This window comes from Pipistrellus kuhlii, unplaced genomic scaffold (genome assembly GCF_014108245.1).
Source record: "Pipistrellus kuhlii isolate mPipKuh1 unplaced genomic scaffold, mPipKuh1.p scaffold_m20_p_2, whole genome shotgun sequence".
Classification (NCBI taxonomy): Eukaryota; Metazoa; Chordata; class Mammalia; order Chiroptera; family Vespertilionidae; genus Pipistrellus; species Pipistrellus kuhlii.
Window position 1 is genome coordinate 111,266,533 of NW_023425515.1, and position 24,502 is coordinate 111,291,034.

The 24,502-nt window shown below is 37.3% G+C and overlaps 1 protein-coding gene across 1 annotated transcript in view; it reads right to left on the reverse strand.

Annotated features, from left to right (window-relative positions):
• The window catches only part of F13A1 (coagulation factor XIII A chain), a 174,082-nt gene that overhangs the window by 144,023 nt on the left and 5,557 nt on the right, over positions 1 to 24,502 (reverse strand). The window contains exon 3 of the mRNA XM_036446533.2: positions 12,017 to 12,205. Coding sequence (XP_036302426.1) covers positions 12,017 to 12,205 — 189 coding nt within the window. The remainder of the gene's footprint in view (positions 1 to 12,016; positions 12,206 to 24,502) is intronic.

Genomic DNA, 24,502 nt, shown 5'->3' on the forward strand with positions numbered 1-24,502 from the left:
TTCCAATTTCTGATAAAGGATAGTTTCTTAGGGTCCATGTTTTAATCAGATATGAGGAAATGGAAGGTTTAGGAAGAACAATTCTGCCATGTGGAAACACCAGATGCCACAGCTCATCTCTACACAAGTAGAAAACAATGAGCTCCCGATTTCACTGTCCCAAAGTGCAGTCACACAGCAAACACCCATTGGAGACTGATTCTATAAGTTAGTACCTCTCGGATGGGCCTGTCAGAATGGGTCCCCCATATCACTGCAAGTTCCTCAAAGCTCTGGAGCCTTGAGAGTGAGTGCTGCCCCAAACCCAGCACCTTTAGCTCATCTAGCTAAGCCTCCTGAAAACTGAGGAAACACTTGCGAATAGATACAAAAGTTTCTACACCCACATCCTGAAGGAAGCACCTGTAAATTCCCTAACTAATGGGTAAATAATAAAACATTAATGCATAGGACAGTGTTTATTGTGTACAATAGAGAGAACAGGAGAGAATGAGAGCAGGAGAGAAATAGAGATGGAGAACAAGAAAATTATAAAAAAGGGTAGAAAAGAGCAGAAAGTCTGAGATGTTGAGAAGAAAGGGATAGCAAAAGAGAGGTAGAGCTATTTATAGCTTATTTTATGCTCCTCTAGTACCTGTCTGGCTCTGACTGCTGTAATGAAGGTTATTCCTCCTTAAGGAATACTATAAGGATTTAGCTTTCCTATACAGTTGTAATATTCAAAATAAGACTAATAATTGGGTCAACTTATCAGCAAGCAACTATCACCAGGAGTTCCAAGAGCTTTCCAGTTAGTGCTTCAGCAATCCTCACAGCACACTCATGGCATAATGAGAGGGCATGGATTATGAATAAGTAGTCCACTTTTATTCTTTCTTCAGTGGGTTTTAATTTCATTTGGACACCATCTCTCTTTTCACAGATTGGAGACTTAGAGCAAGATATAACAATGGTGACATTAGTTTTCATTAAAGTTTCCCCCCACTTTTCCTACCCCTAACTTCACATCCTGCAAGAATTTCTTAGAACTTATATGGAAAGGGAAGGGAATGCCTACATTGTTTAATCCCTAAGTTCAGACCATGAGTGTACAGTAGAGGGACAGTTTCAATTATGTGGGTGCTAATTAGCCATGGTTATGAATTCTCATAAGACACAAGCAGGAAAATAGAAGCAGAGAGAGGAGTGAAGATAAAGGCAAATTATGGAGGGGGGCAAAAAGGGGAAATTCATGTATCAGTGTGGGAATTCTCCATGGTCCTTTACAAGTGCTCCATGCACTGCACTTGATGTTATTAAACATATTGGCCACTCTATTACCCTAAGGACACTGAGCTTTGCTTAGAAACTCAAGCTCAGCAGGATGAGATGTGGGTCACAAGGCAGGGCCGAGGGGGCTCCCTGTAAGTCTCTGGCACTAGAATAGGGATGCCAATCCCTCCTACATTGACACTAAAAACATCTCTGCCACTTTAGCTAGAACTGTGGGCAAAGAATTGTTGGCAGAACTTGGCCTGTGTGTTGTCAGAGTTGACTGATTTAGCTGTCAGCATGAAGACACTGGATATTTTTGTTTGGAGGTTTGGTGATTGTTGTCTTTGCTTGGGACCAGAAAGAGGAAACAGAAAGCAATGGCCTCCTAATTGCCTTTTTGACAGTGTTTTCTCACTTAGTGCTAGTTTTTCATTGGAGAACTTTATCCAGCACCACTGGTGTGGACTATAAAGTCTAAGGGGTCACCATAGGGGGAGGGATGGGAATCTTCTCTCTCACCCCCATGGTTTCAGACCCAGAGTGAGGTGGGCATTACTGAGTGGATACTTAATAATGGAGAAGTTGATCCCATAGAAAACTGCTTGAAGAGTCACATGTATCCAGAGTCAGGTTAGGCTGATGCCTCAGCAAAAGTTTCCACTTACAGATGACAGACAAGGACATTAGACAGAATTTACAAATTAAAACACTGAACAATAGAACAATAATCTAAAGAGTAAAAACATAGATCTTTTAAAGACTTCACTTAAAACTTCTCCATAAAGTAGTCTAAAATCTATGTCTTATCTGGGAGTACAAGACCATCAATAGGTTTCCAAGTGCCTTTTCTCCACTGAAATTCACTTTTTTCTAGAATATGTATTTTTCTTATTCAGTTGGGAAAAATACCCATCCTTTGAGACCCAGTACATAGAGACTCCTCAAACTAGCTTCACAATGTCTTTCTCCAAGGTGCTTATCAAGTATTTTTTCTAAGAGGCTGGCATTGAACCCAACTGCTACTGTCAGGCTGAACTGTCCAGACTCTTTGAGGGCAGAGGATAAACATTTATATATTCCTACTATAATCCCAGTACAGTGCTATGCACATAAAAAGTGTTCAATAACATATCAGGAGGAAAATAAATTGGCTCTATCATAAAATAAGCCAAATAAAAACCTAGAAAATATATAATAATAAAAGTGTACTATGCAAATACTGACTGACTGACTGACTGAACAGTAGAACAATGGTCCAGATGACCTTTCCAACAACTATGCTCTGACATCCACTGGCGCCAGACAAGCCAAGGTGGGTGCAATGTGACTGGTGGGAGGCCCAGCCATTGCTTCATAATTGTCCTGCAGAGGGAGGCCCAGGCCACCAGCTGGCAGGGCACTTGATCAATCAGAAGGAGGCCCAGGCTACCTGGTGGCGGCACTGCAGAGGGTAGCCTGGGCCTCCATTTGTGAGGGTGATCCATTACGGAGCCCTGACCAGGTGGGCAGGGCCTACCTCCTTGTGGCAATGGGTCGTAGAGATCCCAAATTGTGAGAAGGCACAGGCCAGGCTGAGGGACAACTCCACCCACCCCCACCACCTAACCGAGCACACGAATTTCATGCATAAGGAGTCTAGTAAGTATATACATATAAAAAAAGTAAAGTAATCATTTTTAAAAAATAAAATTTACTTGATATGAATGCCAGATTTATAGAGTTATTTTACTGTTGGCACAAAATCTTAATTGTCAAAAAGAAGAAATGGATATTATATTAAGTTACCATAACTTATAGACTACAAACCCATTTAGGCTCTGTCACCCACTCTCCTTCATATTCTACAGAATAAAGGTAATTTGCAACTGTAGTTAAGCATTTTCTAGGGTGAGTTCTGCATTTTACTAAAGGGTGTTATAAAATAGAAATATGATAGAGTAGTGTTTATAATAAAGTGATGTGGGAAAATGTTAAGCTAAAGAATATATATTTTTAACTTTCTGCCTCCTCTGAGATTTTAATACACTAATGTGTATTGAGTTTGGGACTCTGTGAAGGGGCATGAAACACAGCAATATCCAATAATGTTTGTCCACTGAACTTGTTTTAAGGAGCATCTCACATCTCAGATGTTCACAGATAACATGCTCTTAACTGTAGGAAACACTGCCCTAGTTTCTCAGATGCTATTATTAGTCACTTCAAGCGGCACTTAAACATGAGCCCACTGCCAAAACACACAGAAGCAAACATTTAAAAGACAGCCTGTATAAATGTTGCTTCAAAATAATGACACAGGTAGTCTATTCTCATCAAACCACAGCATAATATAGTGGAACAAGCATAGGCTAAATGTTTCCTCGTATCTTACCAGCTGCATGATTTGGGGCAAGAAACTTTTCTGCAGAAAAATGTACTATGTCCTTAAATGGCAATTTTAACTGGACTTTCTGAACCAAAAATCCATAGGGACATATACTCTTAAAGGACTTGGGTGACGCCCTTGGGTATAGGAAATGGTTCTTTCACCTTGTAAGCTCTTGCAGCATCTGCTCACCTCCTATATCTTTGAGAAACTTGAGGCCATCAGGCATGATGATCAGTTTCCTAGCTCTTTACCTGACATAGCCACACTGCCCCCTAGTCTTTCCCAATACCTCTTAGGACATTTCTGCCACCTCACTCTGTGCTTCTACTTCCTCCAGCATTCTCCTCAGCTACTCAATGTTTCTCCTGAACCTTCAGGATTCTTCCTCTCCTGGCTCCTTTTTCTCTGACTACCTACATGTTCAGGTACCCCAATCCTAAAACAAGCACTCAAACTAAAACACCCCTCCCTTTTTTCATGTCCTCTAAAAAGATTAACCCACGTTTGCTATGTCCATTTGTTCACATCTCATTTATTTTCAGACGATTAAAATTTTGCTTCTTCTCAAGTAGCCAGTGTCTCCCTGACTGTTGAATCCAGTGGAAAGCTCCTCACTGGATCTCCTTAAGTATTACATGAAACTGCTCACTCTTTGGATTTAGTGATACTGCCCTCCCCTCATTTCTCTTCCATTTATCTGATCGTGGTTTTTGTTTCTTTCACGGGCTCAGGCTCCTCGACTGGCCCTTTAAAAATTTTTTCCTAAGAGGCTGGCATTGAACCCAGCTGCTACTGTCAGTGCCTGAGCCTGTTTCTTACTTGATCTTGCCCACCATTCTGTGTATGATATTCACATTTCACACATCCAACCCAAACCTCTTTCCTCAGCTTCAGACTTACTATCTATGCAACCATCTATTGGACAAACTTACCTGGAAATCCCTCAAGTCTCTCAAATTTCAGTTTGTACATTCCACTGTTTTATTAGTGGAGGTCATATGCATTGTGATTAGGTGAGAATGCCTGAGTTCAAATGGCAGCTTCAGTACTTTCTAGGTGTAACTTTGGGTAAAGTACTTAACCACTTCAACCCTAATCTCATTTGATAAAAAGGGAGATAACGAGAGTCCTGTGGGGAAGGGGTGTGTTAAAGAATTAAAGGAGTCCACAGGGTCAATGAGTAAGTTATCAATGGGAGCCATGTTTCCTCACATTCATTTTTTTTTTTCTTCCAAATTCTCTATAATCTTTCTTTCATATGGAAGTGCTAGCAACTATTGTCATGGTCACACAAAAACCAGCCACTCTTTCTTTCCTCTCACTCAATGCAGACTACAACCCTGTACCTCCTAAATATTTCTCATATCCAGCCCATCCTCCCCAACTCTAGTACTACTGCCCTCATCCAAGCTCTTTTCCTCACTCCTTTTAGCACATCCTCTTCAGTCTTGAACTCTTCCTAAGAATGGTCAAGTCACTCCCGTCCTAAGACCTATCAGAATCCACTTCCCTACCCAGTTTTCGATAAATATTATTCAAGTAATAAGGGAAATAAAAACATTGAAGTGTTGAGGATATTTCAATGCCTAAGAGGTAAATAATGCAGGACACGTGCGATTGACACAGTCCTGTAAGTGCTTGGACACATGACAACTGCCCTCATGAACAGCATTCCTCAGAATGCAAATATGTAAGGGCTGCACTTTTTGACTCACAGGATGGCAAAGCTGGAAGACATCCTGGCACACACCACTGGTGTCTGCTGGCATCCATGGTCTGCCTGTCCCTCTTCTCTTAAGAGACTGGAAAAATGAAATGCTTCTCTTACAAATAAGGTAGCAAATGAGACATGAATGGCGTGCTGAGAGCTTCTGGGAACGCTTCTGCTCTGACAAGAGGAGCAGGCTTTGTTGATGTCATCCTTCCCTTCTTCTTTTTGCCATGACAAAAATATAAAGCCTGCAGTTGTAGGTAAAGAAAGCCTCCTACGTGCTGGCCTTGACTCCCTTGGGATCTTGTGATTAGACTCCACGGCAAAAGAAACTTGCTCATGGACTGTGTCTTTAATGTTAGAGGGCTCACTAGATAGGGTGGCATCCACTATTTTGAGGGGAGAGCTAGGAAGAAATACAGTTGAGCATTTTTTCTTCACAATGACCCTCTCTCAACAGGGTATCAAAAGAAATAGGAAGCCATGTTAAAGTAATAGCAATTAACACCACTAGCTGTTCCTAAATTTTCACAGCTCCACGTACAGGTCAACAAAACCTATAATTAACAGCTCTGCTCCATGCCTTTCACAATTTGTGAGGGCTGCAGGCTCAGAACTGGAGAGACAAAAGACCCCACAGACTACTAGCATATTTTTCATCCACACCTACCTCTTCAAACTCATTAACAGCTCTCATCTACCTCACACAGATGGCTGGCTCTGCCAGCAACTAATGAATGCAGTTCTCAAAGCCCCAGGCCATCCGCAGCACGTGCTCCCTGCCCACCTTTCTTGATCAGAGAACCCAGCATGCAGTGGGTTAATCTGGGACCATCTGAGAGGGGCAATGAAGCAATTAAAAGCAGAGAAAGAAACTTGATTTGAAGGCAGAGTCCCTTATAAATAAATCCCATGACTTTGGTTCTGAGGACAGCTACATAGAGAAACCTCAGTGCACTAACTCATGCCAACTCTTCTAACCTAAAGTCACAGGGAAAGAGAAAAATACAATAACAACAAACTGATTGTGAACTGAAAACAACTAAGTGTAAAGTTATTTATTCTTTATTTTTAATATAATAATGAATTGCTCTATGGCATAGCTATTTTAAGAGTAGTGCCTATATTGATCTTTGTTGATACATTTAATCTTGCTATGTAAACTCTAATAGAAATATTGAAGAGATTCTCTTATTTTTTTGTACAGTATTATCTTTTCTGTTTGTTTGAAGTCACTGTTTTCACATTCTAGGTTTCCTGAAATTGAGGCATTCCTGCGTATAAAAAGGTTTACAGTTAATTTCATTTTTAGTTCATATTCGATGCTTGTCTCTTCTCATTACAACAGTAACTTTTAAAATTGAGTTTCCATGGCTTTATTCAGTCCTACTGAAATAAGTTCTGCATTTTAGGAGAATTACTTCTGAGCCCCAGGGAGTGTCCAACACTGTTCTCTTTGGGGCTTAGCCCTGTGGAAGCGAGAAGCCTGGGCTGAGCTGCCGCTGAATGATGTGAGATGTGGAAAAGACTGATTGGAATAAAACCTCCCACACTTGTCCTTAAGGCCTTTAGGAATGTGCTTGATTCTCATCCACTAAATAGTAGAAGGTGGAATTTTGTCATTTTCCTTTCTTGTTTCCATAATAAGTTTGGAAATAAATTCCCAAGTACATAGCAGGTCCTCAGATAATATCATTTTGTTATAACATCAAAGAGAAAAATCAATTCCCAGCAAAAGCCACTGTCTATGGAGGGTGCACGTTCCCCTTATATCTGTGTGGGTTTTCTCTAAGGACTCTGGTTTTCCTGCAAATAGATGGGTGAGTCTATGTTGTCCTAGTCTGAGCGCATGTGTGTGTGTGTGTGTGTGTGTGTGTGTGTGTGTGTGTGTCTGTCCAGGGTGGCCCCACCTCATGCCCTGGCCCCACCTCATGCTCTGCGCTGCCAGGATAGGCTTTGGACAACCATGACCCTGAACTGGAATCAGTGGGTTGGAAAATAATGATATAACATGTTTTTATTCATCTTTCTTAAATGTATGTACAGTTTACATTTATTTCAATGTTTAATATTATAAGTCCTTTGGGTCTTTATTTAGAAGTTTGGTGATTTTTTTTATGACTAGAAATATGCCATAGGAACTTAACTCTTGTTGATATCAATTATCCTGTGGTAAAATTTGGTTTCATTACACATCATTTTGCTTAAAATGGTAATTTCCAAGAATATATAGACAACGTTCAGTGAGACTTACAATAATAATGCCTGTAATTGGCTATCCATATTAGACTATAACTTACCTCTGAAAGTACATTTTATGGTTTAAAGGGTTTAAAACACATGTTGGGTTTTTAAATATATAAATAAATTCTTATCTCAAAGACAAATTTGCTACGTTTCCCTTCCCCCATATTTTACTAAAGGAGCAAAAGCAATAGCTTGTAGAAAGAGGGCTTCGGATGCGCCTGTGGTGGGTGCTGCAGTGCAGGCCCTGCCTCCCGTGCTGGAGGGAGACATCATGGCCCTGGTGCTGAGAGTTGGTGGCTCACAGCTCTCACGGAGCTGCTTTCGAGGTTTGCCCTCAGCCACAGATAGCCAATGAGGGTCATGATCCTCTTTCTGTGGGTAGCTTGTGGCCAATGTCCACTCCATACTGGAGTAGAAAGGCCCACATCTTTGCCTCAAGACAGGACATTGCTGGAGATCCAGCCCAGGCCTACGACTCAGCATGCAGTCCATGGATGCCTCTGTTGATGGAGTTAAATCCTCCCTCTGGCCCACAATGACTTCCTCAGAGATGCCGATCCTGAGAGCACTCACCATAAACTTTCTCCACACAAACTACCTTCTGAGGGTTCATTTACTGAGATCCCAAACTGAGACCCTAGGCTTCTCAGTCTTCTTAAGACTTCCACTATTATACCTCTTGTCTGAATGCTCAGTGAGAGAAGGTTTCAGGTCTCAGGCCTCAGACAAGGCCAATGCAGGGGCAAAGCTTCCTGCCCTGTTCTCATTGCCCTAATTGGGCTAAAGACAGAGATTAAAAATTACAGTGAAGTAGGAGCAAAACTGTAGACAGAATTACAATTGGGTATTTCTTCACATTTATGAAATGATCATCCCATTATAAATGTGTCAAGGTCATTTTAATCAAAGCTAGTCCAAACAACCATGTGCACAAACACACAAAAAAGACAGATAAATAAACTTAAGAAATAAAAATAAACTTCTATCAGATTTTTTTTTTTGGTTTAAAATACTAGCTGTGAACTCCTTTATCAACTAAAGTACCCATTGTAAAAAATAATAACAATAATGGTCTGTCCCCTAAGTGTAATTACATTATAGTTATTTCAATTTCCCTGACACAGGAACAGGAATTTAGTTTTCCCTCTCTTCCTCCGCCACTGGGATGATGAGCAATTCTGTGCAGAACCGAAGCAGCACCCGGATGCTGCTCATTTGGACTCAGGAGTCTCATTTATCCTTTCCCACTTCTACTCCGGCTTCAACCAATTTTCCCACATTAATAACACACATTTGCACTGGAAACGCAAATAAGCAAAACCACATCACTCAGGTAGTAAAGGTCACATTTTTTTTTTCTAAGAATGGGTTTTCAGTTTTAATTGAATTATTTTCATTTCTTTAGATATACTCCCACACAGATCAATAATTTTCCACAGACGCCTTAAAATAATTATTGCATTCTTGCTTCTTTTTATCACTTTCTTGCTTGGCTTCCTTCCCCCCCCCCCCACCCCCTTTATTTTGCTTCCTCTGTTTTGGCTACACCTCCACCAAGGAACCCAGTCCAACTCAAGTGTGTGTTTCATATTCGTTTCTGCACTCAATACTATACAGATCTAGTTACTCACACAGTTAGCCACACATGCAGATCTTATGCTCACTCTTCCATATTTTGTTTTCTCACTCACTATCTCTCTCAGAGTTATCAGGCATAGATCTCATTTGTTCCTTTTTAAAAATGGCGATCCATTACTTGAATACATCACAATATTTTTAACCATTTACTTATTGAGACATTTATTTTTATGTTTTTTTGTCACTATAAACAATGTGTCAGTAAATAATGCCTACCTTTATAAACTGCATTTTTAATATGTCTGATATAGGTTCCTCAAACTGGAATTACTGAGTTAAAGGGCATATATATTAGTCTTAATATATATGGAAAATTGTTTTCTAAAAGGTTATGAAATTGTACATTACATTGGTAATGTATGCTTTTCTCTTCATAGATACCAGCAGGTATTACAGATATTATACCCTTTTCTAAAATGTTGCCAGTTTGATAGATAGTTCTTTGATTTGCTTTCCCTCTGTACTAATGAATTTGAACACATTTTAATATGATTATAGGCCATTTGGATTTTTTTTTTTTGTGTGTGTGTGAAATGCATCTTCATATATTTTACATATTTTTCTATTGCTTGTCTTTATATTGCCAATTTATAAGAGCTTTTTGGTATCTATGTTATCCTTTATCTCTAATTTATGTTTTGAATATTCTTCTAAATTTCTGTTCCATTGACCTTATTTTTGGTATTTATGGTCATGTATTTATATTTTGGTTACATATATGGTCACTTGTGGTATTAGGGTATGTATTTAATAAATACACATATACATATATATTATATGTTACATACTAATATATTAAATACACATTCATATGTATACCAAAATGTCAAAATACAAAATACTAGTTCTTTCTTCATCAGTTAATTTATTAAAAGAACAATAAACAAAAAGACAAAATATGCACATACTTTTCTTACTCCCTTAAACAAATATATTTAGTAATCTTATATACTGAAGTCTATTTCTGGATTCTCTGTTCTACTAAATAATTTTTTATTATATGCCCTTATAGCTGCATCTGATAGAAAATACTATTTTCTTATTATTTCTTTATGTAATTTCCTTGGTTTTTGTAAGGTAATTATTCTTTCAAAGTAACTGTCATTTTATCCAGCCCAAAACAAACAACAACAAAAAAAAAACCATCCTTCCAGCCCAGCCAGCATGAATCATGGTTGAGCATTGACCTATGAACCAGGAGGTTACAGTTCAATTCTCACTTGGGCACATGCCCAAGTTGCGGGCTTGATCCCCAGTGTGGGGCATTACAGAAGGAACCAATCAATGATTCTCCCTCAACACTGATGTTTATATCATATATCTCCCTTCCTCTCTGAAATCAGGAAAAAAAATATTTTAAAAAATACCCTTCCATTGGGACTCTAATTGGAAATGAATTAAATTTATATTTTAATCTTAGGAGACCATTTAAGAAAATATACTAAGACTTCACATCCAAGAACATATTTGCCTTTTTATTGGTTTCTTGTGTCTTTTATTAAGATTTTATAGATGCTTTACTTAGGTTTTATTTTACATTTTTTCTACATTGCATAACTTTATTTTTACTAGTATACATGGAATATTGTGTTTTTTTTTAATTTCTAGGTCTTTAGTGATAGAGAAAAGCTACTGACTTCTATCTAGACATATTTCAAAGTTTTATTAGTTCTGTGCTTTTTCCTTTAATCTGTTGGTTTTCTATATGTACAAACATTGCATTGATAAAATACACACTTTTTCCTTATTTTCTAGGGTGTACAATAGATATTTCTTATATATTCTTCATTAGCCAACACCTTTAGAACAATGCTTTTTAAAAAAGGAATTATGATAGCAACTCTAATTTCTGATCATTATTAAAATTATTAAGTTTTAACTTAAGATACCAAAAGTGTTGGTTTTGGGTAAATAATCTTTAGTATAATTGAGGATATTTCTTCTATTTTGTTATATTTAAAGATTTAAAGAAATATTGTTGAATTTAATAATTTATTTTTTTACTGACTATTTGATTGCCTGATTTTTCTTTTTATTGATTTCTGTATAGGATTATATAGACAGATTTTCTGATATTGAGCCATCCTTGCTTTTCTGTGCATGTGTTTACTTGCTACTCTTTTACATTCCTAGAGAAATATTTATCAAATGTGTCAAATGTTAACAGTTATGATTTAATAAAGGGTTTCATGATCAAATTAATTAGAGAAACACTAAATCAAACAGAGTTAAATGGTACTTCTCAGAGTCTTTACAGCTAATGTGTATTGCAACTTACAAGAAGAGATTGGGATATAAAGTGTTTAGTGAACTTTATTTGACCATCCACATTTAATGGACCATTTCATGGCACTATGTTAAGCAGAACAAACTTTTGGGAAATGCTTAAATGGAGATTCTATGCTAAGGTTTGCAAATATTTTCAGAATATGAGATCAGTTAAATCATAAGGGCAGAGCATAAATTAAAAGTCGCAAGTATAGTATGCCAAAATCATTTGGGAAAAATTAATTTAACTAACATTTATGCCAATTATACTTACTTTTACTTATACCCAGAGTTTTGTCTGAGTATGCCCTAACTACTGATGTTTGGTATTGTACAGGCCCATCTTAAAGCATAGGGTACATAGGGGCTGAATACACTTTCAACTTCAGCCACCTATTAAAGTAGGAGTCTAAAAAGAAATGCAACTGAACCTGTTCCCACCCTATATTTTGTGACTCATAATGTCATAACTATCGTGACATGATAATGCAGATGGACTATTATGATTACGGTTTGCACGTGGCACTCACCAATGACGTATTCCACCCTGAAGAGATCTTTTCTGGGATCGTATGGACGATTGAATTCGATCTCTATGAAGAAAGATTGTCCTCTGCGCACAATTAGCTTGTTGTTATTATACTTGTCAGTGTGGTGATCCACTTTGTTGGTGTCCCAACTCTCCTTGAACAGGTGAACAGTCGTAACATGAAGGTAGTCTATGCATAACAAAACAACAACAACAAGAGAAACCATTTTGTTACTTCGTTTAGATGTAAACCTCAAGAACAAGAACATTTTGATTGAAGCAGGAAGATCTGTTGGATAAAACTCTATACAGAGGGCTGGTAGGTTTGAGAGTCAATGTCTTGTGATATTTTTGCTTTCAAAGAGGATTTTTAAAAAGCTTTTCAGCACTAACCAGTTTGGCTCAGTGGATAGAGTGTTGGCTTGCGGACTGAATTACCCCAGGTTTGATTTTAGTCAAGGGCATGTTTCTCTCATCAATGTTTCTAACTCTCTAACTCTCTTCCTTCCTCTATGTAAAAAAATCAATGAAATATATTTTTAAAAATAAAGAAGCTTTTTTACACTCTGATCTCATTCCAGACAATATAGCATTGGCTTTGAAACAGATATAATAGATCAGTGTTGACAGTGCCTATTGTATAGGTCTAGATACAGAGAAACTAGTATTAAAGTCCAAGTCTTCACATTGCCTGGTTTTCCTTATACCAGGTAGCTTCTCATGGTGACTACTGCCACACTGTGCCACTAATTAGAGATAAGGAGGGAGTAGCTACCTCAATTTTCTTATCTTTAAAAGGGGAGGAATCTAATCTGACAAATCCTGTAAAAATGTTCTAAAGACAAAGTTGAATATTAACCCCAAATTCTTCTCTTACTTCAAGAAGGTCAAATGGCCCTCCTTTTGTAATTCTTAAAGTAGATCTTGTCCCTCAGAGTCAGAAAACAAAGGCAACAGGTGTGGAGAAAAGATACTAACATTTCTATAAAAAATGCTTCCACTTTATAAATGCTTATAATTGCTTCCACTTTGCACATTCAGAAAGAAGGCTCACATTTCCCTAGCTACTAATCAACTAATCTGGAAGCAAACCCTGGTCTGATGCCAAAAATCTACAGATTTCTTAGTGTTGAGAGTATAACTGTCAGTAATACCTTTCATCTGAGACATGATAGCACTGGATAAAGATTAGATATTCCCTCTGTAAATGATCACTGAATGTGAAGCTAACTACAACTGTAGTTTAGAAAGTCTAGTCTAGAGACTGGACTTTTGTCTATGCATTTGCAGTTCTAATGGGGCCCCGGGGAGCTAAGGCTGGGTGGGGAAGGCAATGGCCTCTTGCCTCCTTCCCTTCCCCTCACCCGGCCAGCTGCATGGTTTGTGCTCACAGTCGTGAACATCGTGTGTGCACGGAATGCACAGCTGCTGAGCGTGTGCTGGGGCATCACTCTGGAAGACTCCAATGACCTCCTTTGCCTTTATATAGGAACCTCTCTAGGGCACCTGGTTTTCTCCACTCTCACTTTTTTTCTCATTGGAGAAACCAAGAAACTGGGCTCATTAAGATACTCTCCAGTTCAAAAGGAGTTTCTGAAACCTAATTAATTCAAAATTCAGACAATCCTAATTTTGAATCTCAGCTATCATAATAACAGTTCAGGAACATTGTCTCTCAGAAGCAGAATTTTTCTCAACTTTAAAATGGGGATCTTAATACCTTGAGAATTTCTGTGCAGATCCAATGACACCATGATGCAATGTATCTGGAACTATGCCTGGCACATAGTGGGGTCATAGACTTACTTGTGTCTCACTGAATATGAGCTCTGATGAAGCTAATTTACATTTTGCATGGGGTGGTGCTCAATGGGCTATTCTGACTGCAACATTACAGCAAACAGAAAGTGTAAGATGCAGTTTTATTTTTACCTCACCTCAGAACCCTGCCACACTACATGGGCCCTGAAAGATATTTATTTCCATTATGTTGTGAGATAAAGATGTTTAATTCTCTCTCCTGCAAGCTGCCTTTCCCCTAAATTCTCTGACCTTATGAAAGTCACAATCCCCAGTGTTAATCCAGCTTCAGAAAGAGCTGAAGAGGAGGGGTTCAAGATCGTGGGGTGGGAAAATCTTGATCTCATCTACTCCCATGGACACACCAAAACTAAACTATGTGTAGAACAAACATCTTTGAGAATGACCTAAAACCAGCAGAATAGATTTTCTATAACTAAGGATTTAGAGAAAAAGACACATTGAAAAAGGACAGGAGGATCTAGTCATGACCCACATCCCCAGTGTGGTTTCCCACAAATCGCAGGGATTTCACCAACATAGAGATCCCCCCTGAGTGATGGTGCTAAGCCTCACATTGAGCTCCCCAGCCTGGGGGAACCTAAACCAGAAAGAGAAGTCCTCATGACATCTGGCTATGAAAACAGTGGGGTTATGTCCAGGAGAGCTTTAGGAAACCAAGATTCTGCTTTTAAAGGGCTTGTGCACAAACTCTCTCGGAGTTCCAGCACTAAGGCAGCAGTTCAAGAACCTCCTAGATTATACATGAAGGAGATGTGTTGACTAATTTTAGGGCAAGTGATGAAGGGGCAGTAATCTGTTCAAGTTTCCTCTGGGGATAAAAGCCCTGATAAACACCATTTATTTTTTTACACTCTTATCTGGCCTAGAGCTGGCAGGCACCATTTCCAATACTCTTCATTAACTTTCCTAATGTTACTCACCCTGCTCTAGTGTTTCCCTGAGATTCTATCCCACCCAATCTTCCCATGCCACCTAGCATCATTCCAGAGCATCTTGTGGGCAGCTTTATCTAGGACTAGTGTCTCTACAAAGTGACTCTCACTCCACATGATTAGCCCCCACACATCAACATGTCCATACATTTGAGGCTGACATTGTGGCTAGCCATGTAGGGGGTCTACCTGTACACTAGTACAACAACAGAGATTGCCTGGCCTCACCGCCAGCCAGGCCAGGGAGTAGGCCTGCCCTTCAGGGCAGCCAGAATAGTCATGCCTAGGCTTCATTGACAGCTGGGCCTACAACCAATCCCATCCACCAGTATACCTGAAACAATTGTGACAGGGTTCCACAGCATTTGGCTTGGGGGACATACTAGTAGTACCTGCCTACCAACATGCCTTCAGCATCTTTGGCTCAATCAAAACTGGTATATCCAACTGACACAGGGAATGACCTTGGGTCTGGTGAACAGGAAGTATTGCACAACTGAGCCCAGAGTATAATTTTTAAATACTAGAAAGCCCACTCTTTCAATAGCAAGGGACATAACTGATCTTTCAAATACATAGAAACAACACAGAAAGTTGGGCAAAGTGAGAAGACAGAAGAATATGTTCCAAAAGAACAAGCACATGACAAAATCCCCTCCAAAAAGAACTAAATGATGATGGATATATACTGTATGGCAGATAAAGAGTTCAAAATAATAATCTTAAAAATACCAAATACAGAAGAAGAATGAATTAACACAGTGAGAACTTCAACAAAGATATAGAAAATTTAATTAGAACTGAGGAATACAATAACTGAAATAAAAAAATAATAATCTAGAGGGAATCAAATAGCAATTAGATGATGTAAGAGAACAAATCTGCAATCTGGAATACAAGGTAGTGGTAATCACCCAATCTGAACAACAAAAATATTAAAAAATGTGACTAGTTTAAGGGCCTTCTGGGACAACATCAAGCATACTAACATTCACTTTATAGGAATCCCAGAGGCGAAGAGAGAGTGAAAGGGAAAGAAACCCTATTTGAAGAAATAATGGCTGGAAACTTCCCTAACTTAGAGAAGGAAACAGACATCCAATTCAGGAATCACAGAGTCTTAAACAATATAATCCAAAGAGACTGATATCAAACACATAATAATTAAACATGTAAGAAGTTAAAGAAAAAAAGAGAATCCTAAAAGTAGCAAGAATAAAACAACTAGTTAACTATAAGGGCACATCCATGAAACTATTAGCTGATATTTCAAGCAGAAAATTTTCAGGTCACAAGGAAGTGGCATTATATTCAAAGCAATTAAAGGGAGAAAATCTACAAACAAAAATACTCTAATCAGCAAAGTTATTATTCAGAATTGAAGGAGAGTTTCCCAGATAGGCAAAAGCTAAGGGAGTTCATCACCACTAAATTGGCATTGCAGGAAATGTTAAAGTGACTTTTCTAATTGGAAAAGAAAGGCCAAAACTAAAAGAAAATATATGAAAGAAAAAAATCTCACTAGTGAAGGAAAACATAAAATATAAAGGTAGTGGAACAATCACTTATAAAGCTAGTAGTATAATGGTTACAACAAAAATCATTTATATCTATAATAAATAATTAAGAAATACATATACAGGGGTTGGGGAGTTAATGGAAGGATGAGTACACATATGTAATACCTTAATCAATAAAGAAATTAAAAAAAGAAATACATTACATAAAGATGCAAACTGTGATATTAAAAAATGAGGGGAGAACTCCACCAAAGGACTTGTATGCATGAATATAAGCCTAACCAATGGTCACAGATAACAGGGTGATGAGGGTATGAGTGCGGGGCTTGGGAGAGCAATGGGAGGATAAGGGCACATACCTTAATAAGGGTAATACCTTAATCAATAAAGAAGAAAAATATAAAATAAAATTGACAGGTTGTGGGGGGAGGAGGGGAGAGGAAGGTAGTACTTTTAGAATGCACTTAAACACAAGCAACCATCAACTTAATAGAGACAGCTATATATATAACCTGTTATGTATAAATATTATGGTAACCACAAACAAAAACTATAAAAGACACACAAAAATAGAAAAGTGGAATAAAGCATAACACTAAAAATATAATCAAGTCACAAGAGAAGAGAGCAAGAAGGAATGGAGAACTACAAAAAGAAGCAGGAAACAACAAAATGGCAATAAGTATATTCTTATCAATAAGTATTTTAAGTGTCAATGGATAAGATGTGCAAATCAAAAACCATAAAGTGTCTGAATGGATAAAAAATAAGATTCATACACATGCTGCCTTCAAAATATTCATTTCAGATCTAAAGACACAAACTTTCAATGAAGGGATGCAAAAAGATGTTTAATGCACATGGGAATGCAAAGCAAACTTGGGTAGCAACATTTACATTACACAAAATGGACTTTAAAACAAAGATTGTAACAAGAGACATAAAAGAGCATTACATAATGATAAAGAGATCAATCCAACAAGAGAATATAATACTTGTGAACATCTATGCATCCAACATATGCACACAAAAATACATACAGCAAACATTAACAAATATAAAGGGAGATATTGGTAGTAATACAGTAATGGAAAATAAAAAGATCATAAGAGATACTATGATCAATTTTACACCAATAAACTGAACAACCCAAAAAGAAATAGATAAATTTCTATCAATATACAGTCTTCCTAGTATGAATCAAGAGGAAACAGAAAAACTGAACAGATTAATAACTACTAACAAGTTAGTATTCTCAAAGTTTTCTGAAATATTCCAAAAAATAGACTCCACAGAAATACAAAGGATTGTTAAAAATATTATGAACAACTCTATTCCAACAAACTGGACAACCTGGAGGAAATGGACATATTACTAGAAAAAAACAACCTTCCAAAACTCAGTCAGGAAGAATCTAAACATCTCAACAAGCCAATAAGTATGAGAAATTGAAGCAGTCATCAAAAGCTTCCAGTAAACAAAGCTCGGAGCCAGATGGCTTCACCGGGGGCTTTTACCAAACATTCAGGAAAGAACTAAAAATTATCCTCCTCAGACTATTCAAAAAAAAAAAAAAATTAAGAGGAAGGAACACTTCCAAGCTCCTTCTATGAAGCCAGCATCACCCTAATACCAAAACCAGATAAAGACAACACAATGAAAAAGAATTACAGGCCAATATCCTTCATGAACATAGACGCCAAAATGCTCAACAAACCATTTTCCTACATTATATTAAAAAATAAACACAAGATGGATTATAGATTTAAATGTAAAACCATATTCCTAGAAGAAAATATAGGCAATCAACTCTGACATCAGTCTTAGCAATAATTTTTTTAGGATATGTCTCCCCAAGCAAGGGCAACAGAAGCAAAAATAAATAAAAGGGACTCCATCAAACTAAAAAACTTATGCACATCAAAGGAAACATCAACAAAACAAAAAGACAACCACCCTAGCTGGTGTGGCTCAGATGGTTGTGGTCCCTTGCACCAGGAGGTTGCCAGCTTCCCAGTTAGGGCAGAGGCTAGAATTGCGGCTCCGTTCCTGGTAGGGGATTTGTGGGAGGCAGCAGATTGAGGTTTCACTTTCACAGAGATGTTTCTATCTCTCCCCCTCTCTCTTGCTTTCTCTCTCTAAAAATCAATAAACCATTCTTTAAAATAATAATAATAATAATAATAATAATAATAATAAATATATGGAAGAAGATATGCACAAATAATATATTCTATAAGGGGGTAGTATCAAAATATATTTAAAAACTCAACTCAAAATAAAACAACAACAATAATCTAATTAAAAATTTTCCAAAGAAGACATTCAGATGGCCAACAGACATATGTAGAAAAGATACTTGACATCACTAACCATCAGGGAAATGCAAATCCAAACCACAATAAGCTATCACCTCCCACAGTCAGAATGGCTATTATAAAAAAGACAACAAGGAGCAAGTGATGGTGATGATGTGAAGAAAAGGGAACCCACATACACTGTTGGTGAGATTATAAACTGGTGCATTCACTAGGGAAAAAAGTATGGAGTTTCCTCAAAAAAATTAAAATAGAACTACAAAATGATCCAGCAATTCCACTTCTGACAATTATCCAAAGAAAATAAAAATACTAATTTGAAAAGGTAGATGTACTCCTGTGTTCATTTCAGAATTATTTACAATAGCCAAGATATGGGAGCAACCTAAGTGTCTATCTATAGATGAGTGGATAAAGATGTGATAATATATAAAATGGAATATCACTCAGACATAAAAAGTATAAAATAATGCCATTTGTAACAACATCAATGGACCTAGAGGGTATTATGGTGATTGGTATAAGTCAGACAGAAAGGTAAATATAAATGTAATTTCACTTACATGTGAAGTGAAAAAACCAAAACAAATGAACAAACAAAGCAAAATAGAAACAACCTCACAGTCACAAAGACAAACTGATGTTGCCAGAGAGGGAAGTGTGGGTATTTGTGAAAAGGTGAATGGCATTAAGAGGTACAAAGTTCCAGTTATAAAATAAATAAGTCATGGGGATATAACATACATAGAGAATTTAGTCATTAATGTTATAATGACTATAAGTCTAGATTGTTACTAGACTTATGGTGATGATCACTTTGTAAGATATCAAATGTCAAATCACTATCTTGAAACTAATATAATATTGTATGTCAACTATACTTTAATTAAGATAAAGTAAATGTCCCAGTTTAAAAGGACTTTAGTAATCAACTTGCGTGGCTCTCTGTTTTTTGGACTGTGTTTTTAGTAATGTTTCTTTTTCAAAGAGTCTTAATATCCTAATTCCTCAGAAGTGGAGTTTAATTAGCTCTTTATTCTTCAGCAACAATGGGAAGAATATATTGATATGTTAGCCTCACAGAATCTCAGAGAGCAAAAGGACTTTTTAGACCATCTGGCAAACCTGCTATATACTACATAAAATATCTCCATGAAAGCCCTAATAATTAGGCTTTTAGTCTCCATCTGAACAGGGAACTTACCATCTCACATAGAAAAAAATTCATTAAAAATATCTTTATTGTTGAAAATATTATAGCTATCCCCAGTTCATTTTTTAAAAAATATAATTATCTGATAAATCCTCTTAGGATGAACTGACATTTGCTTCCCTATATGTTTTTAACCATGGATCCTGGTTCTGACTTCTGGATAAATATAGAATATGTTTTATTCATTTCATCTGGCACTCCAAGTTTAAAGACCACTATAAAGTTTCCTCTAAGTAGAGCATTCTTCATATCTTTATTCCTTAATAAATTATAAATTATTTCCATATATTTTACTCATTACTCTGACTGGAATATATATCCCATTTTATGAATTTATCTCTTTTGGTATTTTCCCTAGAATTAAATATATTCTATTTTTTCTTTATTGTTTAATCCCTCCTCACCCTTGCCTTCCCCTACCCCCAGAGCTGTCAGCCTTTCTCCATGAGTCTGTCTCTATTTCACTTATTAGTTCAGTTTGTTCATTAGATTCCACATATGAGTGAAATTATATGGTACTTTCTTTCTCTGACTTGCTTATTTCACTCATGGACACCAACAACAGTGTGGTGATTGTGCGGGGGAAGGGGGAAGGTGGAAGAGGTATAAAGGGCATAAGTGATAATGGAAAAAATGAAATTTAATTACATTTAAAAATTGAATAATACATTACTCTAGCTCTAGTTTTCTAAATAAAAAACAGTGAGGCTACTATATATGTCAGAAGAATTAGTATGTTTTTATTAGTTCAGGCCAAGCTAGTTTTTTGAATACTCTTATATTGCTAATTAACATTAAGCATTTGGTAAAGCAAAAGTCTTAAAAGGACATTATGATGTAATTTTTACCAGTAGTGCATTAAAATTCATCTCAGACTCTTACAAGTTACTTAATACATTGCTATTTAGCCACATCTATTTTTGCAATTGTTTCCTCTCTTTTAGTACACTTTTAAGGCCTTACATGCACTAATATTAAATTTCATTCTATTAAATTTGGTTAATTCTTCCAAGTCTTTAAAAATCATTTGAGCTGAAACCAGTGTGGCTCAGTGGTAGAGCGTCGGTCTGCAGACTGAAAGGTCCCAGGTTCGATTCCGGTCAGGGGCATGTACTTTGGTTGCAAGCACATCCCCGGTAGGGGGTGTGCAAGAGGCAGCTGGTCAATGTTTCTCTCTCATCGACGTTTCTAGCTCTCTATCTCTCTCCCTTCCTCTCTGTAAAAAATCAATAAAATATATTTTTTTAAAAATTGTATGAGACCCTAAGTATATATTCAATGTATTTAATATCCTTTCTAACTTCCTGTCCTTCAGGAGTGTTATAAGTGTGCTATTTTATATTGGCATTTAAGACACAAATATAAAGTCATGACCTAAATAATACAAGCACAGTGGTAGACACTAAAAAGTAAACGGATAGCTCTGATACATGTCATGAATACTCTGATAAAGCAAGTACAGAATATTGGGTGAGTGTGTATTCTAGGATGTATAGGAGAGCCGCTAACCCAGGTTAGAGGGGGTTAAGGAAGCTTTCTGAAAGAAGTGAGGTATAAGCAGTGGTCAGAAAGATGAGCAAGTTATGCAGGTAGGAAGAGGTGGGGAGAGAGGAGAATGAGTGAAGACTGAAACAAGAGGGCACTTGGTTTACTTAACAATTTGAAAGATGCTTGGTTGTCTGAAGCGTGGTAGTGGGATCACAATGGCAAAGGAGGCAGGAGCTGCTCCCACAAGCCTCATAGACTTCGTTAGGGGTTTGCACTTTAATTATATTGTGATCCAGGGAAGAATGTGAAGTTTCAAACTGTCATGATTATACACATTTAAAGTACTTCTGGTGGCTGACTGGAAAATGAATTGGATGATGACAGGTTGGAGGCAGAGGTCAGCTGGGAGACTGTTGCAGCATTCCAGGTGAGGGATGGGCAAGTCTAGTCTGCCTGTAGAGTACTATTCTGTCCTGGAGTACTGCCAGGATTTGCCTCACTTCTTCCCATGCCCATCCCCATGGTCAAATACCCCTGAGGAATGAGCAGGTTAGCTTACTGCCTTGGCTTCTCAGGCAGCTCTGCCTACATGGAAACATAAAGCTGGAGAGAAAAATTCAAATATATTTTTGGTGTCTACTTCTCACTGATTCTAGTTCTCATTGCAGGCAGAAACCTGACTTACCAGCTCTGCACCCAAGTCTAGTGAATGTTAATGTCTAGTGTTAATGTCTAGTGCCTCAGTCCATCCCTGCGGTAGTGCAGGAAAGGGCTAGTTCTATGGGATATTGATAGGTATTGGGGTAATTAAGAGTTCATGGTTGTTAAAGCAGTTTGGGAAATGCTGGATTCTTGTGGGGTTTTTGCAAGATTTTAACACACTAATGTACATTGCAAATGTCCTACAAGTACCATGTTTTCCAAATCTAAATAACTATGGAAACTACTTTGTGGAGTATTTTGCATGGTTTTGGGAGATGCTTCACTATTTACTAATTGTGCAACCTCAAAAAAGTTATTTAATGTTTTTGAGCCCAGTTTTCTTATATTTAAAAAGGCAACAAATTATCTCATAGGGTTGGTGGGTGGAGGGGGGCAAAGTGGGAAAATGGGGGACATTTGTAATATTGTCAACAATAAAAAAATTATCAAGTTAAAAACATATTGTAAAGTGCTCTAACACAGTGTTTGGCAACAAGTAAGTTACCAACAATTTTTATCATGTAGTTACTTTATTATTAGTAGACAGAATAGCATAGTGGGTAACAGTGTGGATTCTGGAGCCAGACTTCCTGGACATTTACTATCTTCATGATTTTGAACAAGTTATATAAATTTCTTGTGTCTCGGTTTTCTCATCTGAATAGTGGTAGTGTGGGGACTAAATGAGAAGATAATATTTTCTGAGCACTCAGACTTCCTTTTCTCTATAGGTAGTGAAATAATTTTCTCCTTTCAATACCTTCAGGAAGAAAGGAAAAAAATCATAGGAAATCACATTGGTACTTTAAATAGGGGGAAAAATCAAATGCAGGTAAATAAAATTTCTCTATATAATCTCTTAAAATTATTATCATTTAAGCTAAGAAAAACATTTTATTTAGAAATAAAAGACTAAATTATGAAAGCTTAAAAGCTACACTAAGTCTAGAGTTTAAAGAAACAATGTTCTAGCCTGTAGTGGGACTTATATGACACACGGTTTATTTTCTAGAAGGAGAAGAACATGGAGCCAGGTTTCCAGAGTCATCTCCTGACCTAAGAGGTATAGACTTCCTAGAGTTTGCCCCAATGGTGGGGAATGAGCTGAAGTCCCAATACCACTGGTCAAACACTTCTTTCATTGCTCTGGACTCCAGAGTCAGGAGAATCATCTAGGGATCAAGTCAAGCACAGGTTTGCAAATATCATAGTTTTCTTTTTTTTTCTTTTCCCTATTGTTCATTTTTCTTAGTATTGCCCCTTCCCATGGAGAAGGTACTTGATATACATTTGTTAAGCTGACATATTGATTTCTGCTTTGTTTATTGCTTAACAAAATGTAGTTTAAACCAAAAAAAAAAAAAAGCCATCTCTTCATCCAAGCTCCATTTGCCACAAACAGGAAATTAATTTGCTTCTCCCTGTCCAAGCCAAGTCCCTGGCAAAATGGGGCAACTCATTGCTAAGTCACTTTTTGTTTTTTAGAGAAATATTATAGCTGGAAACTTGGCAGCTCACTCTTTCAAAGTGACAGCTTTCAAAAAGTCTACCTACCACAATTTAGCCTAATTTTAAACACATCAGAAAATGGTTTGTTAAAAAATAACCTCTCCCCATGAGCTAGCTGCCTCCTTGTCCCCTTCCTTTTCTTTCCCTAATATGTAAAAAGTGGATTATATTGTGCTTTGGTTATACAAACATTCTTCCAAAAATGATTATACCTGTCACAGATGGAATCTTGAAATAAGTTAAATGTTTAGGTTCATATCCTCTGAATTCCCTAGTGATTTGAATTCTCCATGCAATCTTTTTAATATTATTACCAAATGATAGGCATATATACTATGCATGAGGAAGATGGCCTGTTTATTGTGAAAACTACAGAACAAAGGGTGTTGTTTTTTTTCTCTCTCATATTTCTTTTGGATAGTCATTGAAGTATCATTAACCAGACTGATTTAAAACATTTTCGTAATCAACTTTTTAACTGTTGCTATTAAAAATGTCCTGTACCTAGAATGTATAAGAAATGCTCAGCTGCTTAGAGGAAGCCAGAATAAGAGAAATGAGGACAACATCTTCTCCAGGGCTAAGAGCCCTCTAGTCAATTTCTTTGTGCCCCAAAGTATCTCAACAGCTTCTAAATGTATCCCCTGTCTAGTTTCTCCTCACCATGAGATTTCCCTTTATACAACATAATTCTGATTATGCCATTCTGCTGTTTGGAATCTTTGCAAGCAGGAGGAAAATAAGGGCTTCCAAGCCCGTCACGGTGTGATGCCTGCCTATTTGTCCTGGGCTCATCTTCCCTCTCTTGTCCTCATTACTTGACAAATATTGTTCCCTCTGCTATAAATAGGATGCCATGCACTTGTCTACCTAGAACACTCCTATTCATCTCTCTCACACTCTTTTCCTCTCCACTGACACTAGTAGTCATTCTTTTAATTTGCTCCATCTACTAGGTGGAGAGATGCTTGAGAATAGGGA